The 12,631-nt window shown below is 38.6% G+C and overlaps 1 protein-coding gene across 3 annotated transcripts in view; it reads right to left on the bottom strand.

The window, feature by feature from the left end:
* The window catches only part of DLG1 (discs, large homolog 1 (Drosophila)), a 92,927-nt gene that overhangs the window by 37,318 nt on the left and 42,978 nt on the right, over positions 1-12,631 (bottom strand). For all 3 annotated transcript variants that reach the window (XM_010146136.1, XM_010146137.1, XM_010146138.1), the window contains 3 exons: positions 6,297-6,423; positions 4,043-4,199; positions 3,374-3,476 (listed from right to left, as the gene is read on the bottom strand). In XM_010146136.1, the coding sequence (XP_010144438.1) occupies positions 3,374-3,476; positions 4,043-4,199; positions 6,297-6,423 (387 nt within the window). The remainder of the gene's footprint in view (positions 1-3,373; positions 3,477-4,042; positions 4,200-6,296; positions 6,424-12,631) is intronic.

The following is a 12,631-nucleotide window of genomic DNA, read 5'->3' as shown; positions in this document are numbered from 1 at the left end:
GGGGGGGAGGGGGGAAGTCAGCAATTAACATAATTTGGGCCTGGATAGAATAAAAGCAGTATCAGTCAGCCATATTAGCCTACCCCAACTCCAGCAATTAGTGTTTGATAAACCACAGATGTGAAGAGACAGATATGGAAAATTCAACCCTCTTCTAGGAGTTTTCCAAAGATTAATTTTTCTACAGACTACTTAGGTTTTTCTATGAGAGAACTGCTTGCAAAAATTCTCTCTTCCCAGAAATTTGAGAAGAAATACAAATGGGAAATTTCTGATATAGCTGATGTGGTAGGGTGCCAAAACATAAGTTAGCATTCTCCACCACATCTATGAACATACCAACTGTCATATACAATTACAGGGAGTGAAGTGAGCTGGTCTCAACTGTCTTCCAAATGTTCCTATCATACTGAATCTATTTACCTTGTTATAATGAACCCTGATGGATGTCTAGAATCTCCTTGATCTGTCCTAGCTGTCAGCATCTTTTACAAAATCCTGCTGCATTTATAAATAAAAATAAAAAACATGCAATACAACCAGTTATAACTGATGCTTTTCATCTTTATGAAGATATTTGAGAACACCAATGATGAACAATGATTTTATGAAGTCTTCATTTTAATACTTCACCTTTTTTGAATAGCATAAACAAAAAGTGGAAATACTATTTATACATATATTTATAATTCCCAACTTCAATGAATCAATTGAGGGGAAAAGACGACCACCCTCAGCTATAATTTGGGAAATATGATGATCAAGGAACATGTGCACTTTTATGAAGAACGCTCAATCACATACTTTCTACTTGAAAGTCAAATCTCAGAGTGTTTTCCTATGATAACAAACAAACAGTAACCTTTAAGGAAATATTCTCTTTAGGAGTCTAAGATATGAACAGTGAGTATCTGATCCAAATTTCCTCCCACACTAGACCTGAAAAGCTGACAGCTTGAGTTCCACTCAATCTCTTTTTAGGAGTAAGAAAAAAAAGCAAGCAGAGGTATCGAAGTCAGACATCAGTAACTAAAGCTCTCTGAGGTAGGTTGGCCATGTGTCAATTCATACTTGGCCTCCAAAGTACAATGGATCTCTGTGTCTTCGTTACACTCTTCCTTCATAGCACACTTCAAAAGGATAGAGTAAGCCTTATCATGCTTCCAACATCTTCACTCTGAATGGAGATTTTAAGCAGTACTTCAGGAAGAAAGATGGACATGCAGACCAAACATTTTAAAAAAAAGTAATCCTTTGATTGATGTGCCAGATGTCCGCCCATAATGTAGCATAATTCAAGTAACATCTCCCACATGCATCCTCTCCAATGTGCCCTAAAATTCTCTGAGAATAGCATTCTCAACACAGCTCAACCGCATACAGTCTTGTTCTGAATGCTTCAGCAATCATGAAGAAACAAGTACAGCTCTAGGTTTGAAGTCTATAACTGACAGTCACTGAGAAATTTGTAAGAGGCAGGGTATGTTGCTCTAGGCAAATCCCTGTGCAATGACTCAAAATCCCATCAGTCAGTCAAGCACCTCAATACATGTTTCAAGAAAATAAGTTATGTACTTGGACAAGCGGTATTGAAGAAAGCTGTTATTTCTAATGCAGAAAGATAAGGAACCATCCAAAATGCTTAGTTCTCTTATTCTACATGAAAAAGAGAGTTCTGACTTTCAGAGTAAGAAGGGATTCTTTTCTTTTTAAAGCCCGAATCCCAGAGAGGACTGGAAAACTGCTGCTTCTGCATGAAGTCTGCACACATTTTTTGGCAAGGGAAAAAAGAAGCACTTGTGTCTTCGTATATATTCTACCAGAGAAACACATGTTCTGCCACCAGGAGCTGCATTTCAACAGAACTTTCTGGCAGAAGAAACAGCGACCAAGAATGCCCACTTTGAATCAAAAAATGGCCAGATGCTCAAAAAGAACAACTCATGTACAAATAAAAGCACAAGTTTTATTTCTCAGTAAGGCAAGGGATCCCTGTGCAAGCAGCAAGAAGGTGTAACAATTTTAGCCACCTGTCACAACAGTGAAGAGCTATGCAGAGCACAGGTCAAGTGTGTATCAACAGAACTATTTTATAATTTTGATAGAAAACCAAAGCAAATATTCCAGAACCAATCCTGACCTTACTACTGTTTCTAAAACGAAGTCTCAAGAGTGAACGCTTCTAGGAGACGAGTCCTGGAACAGAGCAATGTACAGACTCAACATGTGACCAGGATCTATACCCTCTCAAGATAATACAGAATGACAGCATGGGCTGGCTGCAGTGATTTGACCACCATTCAGACCAAAAAAAATTAGTTTGCTTTATTATTGACAGAGTTCCTGGGTCACTGGAGATACATGACATTGGTGCAGATGGAGGAGGAGTGCAATGTGAAAGCTGTTTCAAAGATGTGGGGAGGACAGGAGAAAAGATACACAACAAAAGAGAAGAAATAAAGAATGAAGAAGAGTATGCTGCAATCAGCTGCCTAACAATTTCAGATGAAGGCAGCAGTCCTGCTCAATGACCTGTCCCGATAAACACTGTCACTTACTCCTTGACAGTACTGTTAAGGGAAAGGTTTAAGTAGGTAAGTCACTGCAAGGAAGATTTAGTGATGGGCCAATCAGCAAAATTGGAGAAAAGATAAATGTCTATTTTTTATATATATAAACAATAATATATGGGTTTACAGACTCAAGGTAAGCATGCCACTTTAGACCACTGCATTTTTAATGACTCAAATAGACAAAGGCATTTGAAATGTGCTGTAGAAATACAAGAGGACAATACATGTATTGTGATGACATAGTATTATTTGGCTTTTGCAGAACACACAAGGATGGTTAACCCACATCAGCTTCAGTCTAATCTGGTCCAGAAGAAAATCGCTGGATAAACAGAAATACCAGCTCAATATGAACACAAAGGAATGAAAACGTGATGGTCTCCTTAGGTCATCTGAATCAACACAACAGAGGAGGAGTTATGTCTTTTATCCTCCTACCACTAAGGAAAACAACCCCATTATATTAACGGGTGAAGACAATTGTGAAATACAAATTATGTTTCTACCAAGTTCTGGATCCATCAGCTTAATTTTCATGTTTTGACAGTATTAACATTTACTGAAGAAATTAATTCTGAATGTGATCAAAGCAAGAAACATACCAAGCCATGGCACCAAGACCTGCACATATTCCTACCTGGTCACCTGCAGTTACGCTAACATCTAACATGTCAACATCTATCGCAGTGGTTGTTTCTCCTCTCCTCAAAAGAGGGGTTAGGTGGGTGGGAGCACATTGCAGCTTATCTTTCTCTTGAGTTTCAAACTACAGAAGTGAACTGGAATAAGGCAATCCTTACCTTCTGGACGGTACTGAGCTACAATAGTTACTGCTTGGCCCGCATTCTTCAGGGCTGCTGCTGCCTGTTCGTGGGTTGCTGCCTTTAGATCTACTCCATTTACCTACAGGGAATATATAAAAAGCTCTTTATCAAAATAAATGTTTGCGTTTATCACCACAGAATGCAGACTCGTGGAAAAAAATATTACCTGGACACAAACTAGTCATTTCACAAAGAAACACACAACATTTTTGTGACCTTCATACTAATACAGAAAAAGCCCTTCGACAGGTATGAGACTGATCTATTTAAGACTAATAGGAAGTTTAGCAGCTACTCTAGGAAGCACCCGATTTTAGACACTGGTGCCAAGTGCCCACCTCTTTAGAAGGCTTATTTCCGAAGCTTGTATTCTTTGAATTTAGACACATACACCCCTCAGCTACCAGACTAAGATAAGCTAATGTCTTCACTGAATATCGCTGAGATAGGACAGTGCTATTTTAATCAGGTTACAGATGAGGCAAACTAAAGTCCTCAAAGATTTGGAATTATACTGGCATCTGTTCCTTTGTCTCAAATTTAGGCAAGTTACTGATACTCTTTGCACATAAATTATTAATGGGCATTAATATCCAGGGAGGGGAACACTTTTGTTGTTTAAATAAAAGAAGTAAGGAATCCTACAGAAATTATACGATCTCCTTTCCTAAGCTCTCCGCTCAGGTCAGCTGGCCCTCCCGCAAGGATGAAAGAGATGAAAATTCCTTCTCCATCTTCTCCTCCAACAATGTTGAATCCAAGACCTGTTGATCCTCGATGCAGGACAACCTTTCTAGGCTCCCTGAATGGAAGAAAGGAGTATGGAATCTTAGTCACTAGACATCAGTAAAAGTAAAACAAACAATTAGAAAAGCTAAGTTTTCTGAGAATAGTAGTGTTGAGAATTTAGGTATCAGAAGTTATAGATTTCTTAAGGCAACAATGTCGTGTGTCCCACTCCACACTTCACCCCGGTCCTCCTCCTCAAAGCTTAGATTTGCAAATAATAACTTTACTATTCGTATGCTTTCAGTTCTGCTTCTAGATGCAACACAAAATCCCCTCCCTGTGGCTATGTGAACTGAAAAATACGTAAGTATGTATTCTAAATTCCCATTACACTGCAACCCTACTCAGCAATAAATGTCATTACTTAACACTTTCCACATAGCTCACAGACTTAAGTCTGTCTAATGGTAATAGCAAAGAACAAAATACTATTTTCCCTTTCTGAAACTTAAAGAACAAATCCTAATGGAAACACCTGTAATGAAAAATGTCCTTACTGCTTTACTTTCACTCCAGTTGGCCAAGTAATAAATACAGCAAAGAACAACTCAAGAAGTAGGCATAAGCCCTTAAAAAAACAATCAGAATTTATGGCATTCTCAGACACATTTGCATTTTATTTGCAGCAACTGCAATTGAAAGAGTTAAATCTAAACCACGTTGTCACATTCTTTTTATAGGATCCTCTCCTGATTTGGATGGGGAGAGGAAAGAAGAAATATTGATCAAGTTAAGACAAGGCCAGTCAATTTGTAATGCAGAAACACTCATTTCAAAAATCTACTAATCTGCTACTTGACCCCTTACAAGGAAAGCATAAATGATTTCAGGATCAGACATCTTTAATAATGTAGAGCAACTGTGCACTGCATTTGAAAAATCACTAGAGAGCACTAAAGAACTATTAATGGACATCCTCAAGTATTTGGACACATCAATTATTAACACAGGATAAACTAAAAAGCTGCATTTTTCCAAAACAAGTGAATAATATCACTTAGTCTGATCTTTAAAACTCATTCTATTCTTGCACTAGCTCTTAAATCAATGAGGTGTCAGATCCTTAAATTTCACCCTCTATCAGCTATTCCATTTTTTTTCAGAGTATTATTTTATTACTAATAAATGACACTGAAAACCTATGTGCATTGCTCTGGATCACACTAATACATTAGCAAAACCACTGCAATTAGAGTGTTTAAAATATTTAATCTTTAAAATATTACTCAAAATTGTGAAACTTCTTTTTGGGATGGAGGAATTGGAAGATGGGACAGTAATTTAAAGAAAATCATCTAAAATCTTCTCTGCATTTTACAGTAATTTTAAAGGAATGCTATAAAACCTTAAGTTCAGCAATGCTATAAGCAGCACAGAATCACTTTGGCTTGCACGTCCACCTAACCCTAAGTTAAAAATAACTACATATCCTACCTTTCAATACGCTAAAATACAATCTCTAACTTTTTATACCACTGAGATTTCAATCCTGGGTAGAACCTGCCTCAGAAACTGAGTGACATTATCCATATCAGATGATGGTGTGACACAGAATTCAGCAGCAACATACTGAAAATGCAGTATAACCTCCCTATACTTGTCAAACAGAAGGGTAACAAAATTAGAAGAGCTTCCCGTTATCAGCAGTGATGAAAAAAAGATTAATACAATCTACTGAATCAGCAAAGGAACAAATGGTCTGTTAATAGGAAAGGATTAAGAGCCCTCTAGCATTTCTGGATTTACGAATCCATCAAATCAAACCCCTGTCTGTGGAAAGAAAAAAAAAAGGAAAACCAAGAAAGAACATTGCTGGCTTTAAAGTAAAAAATAATCTCTAGTCATATGAGTCACAGTCTACTAATAATACGAACCTAAAAACCTCAGTGTACTCATGGGGCACTTTGGGATGACATTCTCATTTTACCACTATTCCCGAACCAATAAATCATGGGTGTATGTATGTGTGTTTGCACATATATACCTATTTTTCACCTTACAACAACGTTTACAAGTATCAAGAAACTGCCATTTATTTCTTGAAATAAAATACAGTATTCACTAGTATTTTGCCCACAAACACACCTTCCTTGGTTTGCTTTTTCATTACCTGGTAATCTCATCATCTCCAAGCATTCCCTTGGGAACTGGTGAATATCGCCCTGGTGATGCTGGGGGCAGGGACTGTCCCAAGTAGGCAGATGGAGTGATATGGTTATCCACTGGCTGAGAATAAGCTGCAAAGAGGAAAAAAAATTATAATAAGCATTAAGGCAACGAGGAAAAAGTGCTGGAGGAACTAAACCGAAGTATTTTAAGGAGAAACCTCTTTGAAAACCAAAATCTAACAGTTTGAATGATACATTGTAAATATCAGTAGTTCCGAACCACCCAGTCACATTCCCCAGTCTCCTCAACACTTCAAAGTCAGTAAGCAGATTTCTAAGTTTAATTGTGTGTCAAAAAAACCTTTTTTGGAAACAGACACATGGATAGCTTGAGCCCCCAAGGTAAGTCTGGAGATTTATCTGTTTTTAAAGTTGTCTTTAACTTGACCAATCTTAAGATCACTATGTTGAAGCACTGGTGCAAAGTACAACATGTTAACGTTACACTTCTTCCAAATTGTCAGGCTGCCTACCTCTTTCTTTTCAACGCTTTGATGCGGAGCACCTTATCATCCCCAGAACACACAGTCCATTCTGATTAACAGAGCTGATCAGGGAGGGATGATGCATTTCTTAGACACTGGTCAGAACCATCCTTAACAGCACAGGTACTGGTAGAGATGTCAGTATGTGCTCAGACAACAGCAGGAAACACAGGAACGATTATTGTACCTCCTACTCTTCAAGGTAGGAGGCATCAATTTACTGAGAGGACTAAACAAGCTACTGCAAAAAATATCACCTGTACAGCAAGGGTCAAGTTGCCTTATTCACAGGTTCACTGTTTAAAACTAGAAGGAAGTATTAAAAGCATTCAGCCTAACCTCTTGCATGACAGGCCACGAATCCTGTGCATGAAGTGCATATATTTTACCTGAACCACAACACACATGCAAGAAAAAATTTGCATCTTAATGATTTCAACTGATGGAAAACATTCTACAGTTCCAGGGGAATCGTTCCAATAAATAATTAAGAGGGTACATTATATTTCCAAGTTGGGCACATCAATTTTAAGTGTCCATTCACCAGGCACAGTCATACCCACTGTCTTCTATGACAAAGCAAGCGCTTCAAGCTTTGAGGCATAAACATGGAGGGTGGGGACACATCACAGATTCAACATTAAAGTTGCCAGACTCTTTGCTGTTACTCAATTGCTGTATCTGATGTGGTGCCTGACTTTTGAGGATTTACACTAAATCAGGAGCTTTTTCACTGAATAGACACAACTCAGACTGCAGAAGCAACCTGCAGATTCTCCTTTTTTGTTTTTCTTTTTAAACCACTGGCAGAACATTTGCATCACACGTAAACCTCATCAAGAGTATTTTTATATGATAGATTTGCTAAATACCCAGCTTTCAAACCACCCAATCTGTGCTGGATTGATTTGGTGGTATTCTAGATTCCCAGTAAAGCTGTGTGCAGTAAACTCCATACATGGAGTATATATCACTTCAACATCGTCTTAGTCAGATCAACGGTCTGGTACTGAGCCAGACTGAGAACCACCTATAGTACCTTAATACCTACCATATAACAACTGTGATCATATCGGATTAGCCAGACTGCTGCTGCTTTGTTAAAGCTCTGTCACAGTATTAGAGTTGTTTCATTTTCTAGAACGCGTTTCAGCAAGCACTGAAGTCCACTATTAACAGCTTAGGCAGGTTACAAGCACTAGCTGATCATGTCATTCCACACCAGCCCTCAGAGAGTCGCATGCTCTAGTCTGGGACTGTGCAGAACATTTGGAAACGGCAATTCTGGATTCACAAGCGGTTTCAGCAAAATTCAGATTCTAAGTGCAAGAGGGAGCCTGTCCCCCTCTACACACAGATCAAAGGAAGCTTCCTCAAGTTTGCTTCACAAGGTCTACAGGGAGAACACTGCTTCTGCTAAAGCCAAATGGTCACAAGCACCAACATTAAAGAATTTCCTAATAAGTAGGAGTCATTCAAGAGAAATGATTCCTAAACCCATTTTTTAGAACAGCTGTAACACATGTACACTGCACCTTCACCCTTCTGCTCCCTGCAAGGATTCAAAGACTATAGATCCCACTACTTTATTCTGTCTGTCTTCTGCCCCAGCACAATATGAGCTTCTATACACTGGTAACAGATTTGGACAGTTTACTCATTTTTTAGCCACTGTGAAGTTTTGCCAACAGTTTTGACAACCCTGGACTTCTGGTAACAGATTTTCACAATGATTACCAAACCATAATATGGCAGATTTCCTTTTCGTGGGGGGAGGAGTGGGGAGGGGGGTGTGTAGCAGCAGTATTTAATACGACTGTATTTCCATGTCACCATACATACTTCTTGTTTAAAGCAAGCAGTACTTTAAAAAATGCCTCGTGTACATAAGTACAGTTTATATTTCCTCAGAAAATTTTACAGCTAAAGCACAAAAAAATGGATTGCAGACTTCACAAGCTCTTTTCCAGTAAGTGGAAAACGGGTTTTGAGTAAAAAAACCCCAGAACAACTGTAGCACAGTACAGCCGCTCTGTACATTTTTCATGCACTCAGTCTTCTCATTTCACAAAATGAATTTACAATTGCTTTTAACAAGTCAATGACAGCTGTAAGGATAATATTTTATAGGAAGAAATTGCATTTTTCACGACAAATTCTATGTTCATTGACTTGCAGTACTTTTCACTTCATTGTTTTTAAGGTTCCTAAAGCTTTTAACTGCATCATGTTCAGAAACACACAGACAATCTACTACTGCCACATATTTTTTAAATTTTGTATCCTTTCACCATGTAACTAAAACTCAGCTATAAGCAATGGAACACTTTATTATCTCAGACCTGTGGACTGTTCCATGTCAGTGCTGGCTACACCATTTATAAAGTTGTACATATGCTACTTGCTTAGAGAAGTCAGGTCCTATTCTCAAGGCCAGCATTCGCAGCGCTGTGGGAGCAATCCCACAAGGCATAAAAAGGCTCCCTATATGGAGTTCCTGCAAAAAAAACCATGCCTACGCCTTTCCTAAAACTGTTCTTGCTAGAGGTGATACCTGAAGAATATTCATGAGAAACATGACAGAAATAAAGGGCAAGCCATCACTATCTGAATCGTAAATCAGGTCTCAGCTTCTACTTCCAAGTAAATATTATTATTGCGTAACTGATAAAGGAACTGCGTTTTAGATCAACAGAAAAATACATGAATGAAATGAACCTGCTTTGACAGGAAAAGTCCAAGACTCTTAAGGAGAAATTCCATTTCCAAATCCACCTCCCCACACAGTTCTAAGAAAACAGAAGATTGCCTGTTATTTCCCTATTATCTGCAGAGGACACCAATCACAAGTACAATCTCTGAAAGGGGAAACAAGATTATAACTGTTGTAATTTTCTGTTATTACATATTCTTCTCTTTCCATGTTATGCCATTTAAGGAATGACAAGGCATTTATGTCCTAGTGAGGAAACTGATTATTCTCTACCTTGTCGTATTTTATTTCTCAATGAAGGGTGAAAATACTGTACCCACACACATACACACCAGGGTGTAAATACTGTACCAATGAGCGCGCACACACAAAGGAAAAATAGTTTAAAATTGACTATGAATCAGAAATGCATCATTAACAATGCCTTCAAAGCAGGCCTGCATAAGAAGCAAGTTCTCTGTCTCTCAAAAACTGTGCAGACACTTTTCTTACTCCAATATTCTACAATATGCACTGTAAAGGTCATGTTGGTGTTTTTTAATAGCAAGTTCTAGACCTTCTTAGTAATATCTCAACTAAATAATTTTGAAAGCATTTATACCAACAAGTTACTGGATGTTAGTTCCAGGAACCATTTAATAAGCAACATTTGTATATAGATTACTGAGGCAGCTTACAGCCCCTACTGACATATGAACCCTTACAGAAGAATAACAGCTATCATTATGATTATTGAACAAACAGATTTAGCTGCCAATGGTGCTAACCAGCTGGATGGCACTGGTCCACAGGACCATCACACCTACAGAGCATTCTTGTTCTTCTGCAGAAAATAAACTTTTTTTTTTTGCTGAATTGCCATGTTTCCAATACTCTAAGTTCTTGCCTTTCAGTGACTCAGACTGGATGCCACGCAGGAGAAGAGCACTGCACTGAGCAACGTGCTCAGAAAGAACAATCTTTCCTAATTGCATTCCTTCTTGAGTCAGAAAATGGAGATCACTGTCAAGTAACTGTTTAAACTAGCAATCCACATCTCAACGGTTAAAAGAAGAATCTCACAGAAGCAACAGAAACAGGTACAGCAATCAGCCACCAGACTGTCAATGGCTGTGGTCAAACTTTCATTACCCATACACACGCCCATAAACACAGAGCTACTGCACATAACCATGAGCTGTTTTTTTCCACATTCATTCCCTGCTAAATGCTCTGGTCTCAAACAGCCCCAACTCTCCTTTAACAAGATTTTCAACATTAACTCCCCCACAGGCAGCTGGAAGCCGTGTACTCAAGCTGATAAATAACAAATGACAGAGGCCAATTTTCAGTCCCAGGTGCACAATGCTGATAGGATCTGTACTCTTCTCAGTAAATACTTCCATAAATCAGAATCTCAGAAAACTCTTGATCAAACGTCCCTTGATTCAAAGACATGATCCACAAAGAAATATCAAATATCACATTATCTATATGCTAACTTTGTCCCATCTTTCGCACCATCAGCCCACCTGGCAAGATTGTACTGTCGTGTAGCCAGTACTCTTACCAGAGAAATGGAAACAGATTTTGCAAAAAACCTAGATACTGAAACTTGTGAACCTGGTTCTCAAACAGTTCTTCAGTATCCTTAGCTCTGCATTTTAAACTCCCATAACCAGGCAGCCCTGTAACTATACTAGGCCAGTTCCAGAGACAAAATCTTAAAGACAACCAAATTCTGAATTTTGTATTTTGTAGACTTGAGCGAACTACAATGCTCAAAGAAGTTAACAGAGCAAGCAAGCTACTGAGTGTTCTGCAGACTGCACAAACACCAAGCCGCTAAGTACCGTGTGCTGTATTTTCGGGTGTTTCTGATAAAATAAGTGTTCAAAAAAAATCCACACAAACAAACAAGAAAACCCCAAACACCAAACCCAAAGGGAGTTTTGGGCAGTGAACAATCTACAAATATACTCAGGTAGCAGACAGGGTTTCTCTCAAAATCAGTTGTAATGGACATGTCCATAGGCAGCCTGTGTAGACTTAAGAGGTTCAGTAGTGAAAGGAATAGTACATATTCCTTCTTTATGATGTGCCTGAACTCCCGAGACCTAGATAAGAGGATTCTGATGTCAGAAATACAAATGAGGATTGTAAAAACATGTTGCAAGCCAGCTGCAGGTTCGTAGGTAAAGAAGGAAGAATGGTAACTGTTTCTTTCAGAAAATACCTCTTTAATATCTGTCACCTGGGAAATGCTCTTCACAGTCCCTAACCTAAAGCTCCTGAGCCATGTATTGCTCTGCCAAATGTAGCATCACTTGCAGAGGTCTCATATGAGATGAGAACGAAGGTGCAAACCCTGAGATGGTGGCCCTGAAAACATCGGCTTCTAAAGTCCTATGTACAGGAGCCACCATTTTTTCCATATGAGTTCTATCTAACTGAGTAGGTCCTTAAAGAAAGGGGCTTTCTAGTTGCAAAGTTATAGTACTTGTTTATAAAGAAGCAATAGCCTTCAAGGAGACTGGTATCTCCCTTTGAAATTTCCATTGTAAATGTGAAAATATTGAGGGGTATTCAAAAAACTTTTGTTCTGCTCTGTATTAGAAAAATAGCATCAGCATCTTAGTCATACGCAGTTGTTTCTTCCAAGTGAAATATTTAAGAAAAGGCTAAATTGATTTCCTTTAATTAAGTGGTTACACATCTCATGCAAGTCCTTTGGATCTAATTTGAGTGCAAAGTTCAGGCAGTAGATCGAGTCTCCATGGCAGCTGCAGTAACAGCCAGCTGCACTTGATCAGAGACAGACAAGCACGTGAAGCCTCAGGTAGGGAAGGCAAGGAAAAGACTGACATTTCATTAAAGGAACCAGCACTTCGCAGAACAATGTTCTTCTGTTCACAAAAGTCTGCCAGAAACAGTGTAAAAAAAAAAAACCAAAGTAACTTCTGACAGAGAACTGAAGGTTAAAACTGCAGCTAAATGAAAGTAAACCCGCAAAAATCTACTCAAAGGTACAGACAGCCCACAAACTTTGTCAAAGGTCACTGAAGGACAGAAGACAGACATCTAGAATCTGAGAAATCTT

The sequence above is a fragment of the Buceros rhinoceros genome, unplaced genomic scaffold (genome assembly GCF_000710305.1).
Source record: "Buceros rhinoceros silvestris isolate BGI_N320 unplaced genomic scaffold, ASM71030v1 scaffold9622, whole genome shotgun sequence".
In the NCBI taxonomy this organism is placed as follows: Eukaryota; Metazoa; Chordata; class Aves; order Bucerotiformes; family Bucerotidae; genus Buceros; species Buceros rhinoceros.
This window is presented reverse-complemented; position numbering and strand designations above follow the sequence as displayed.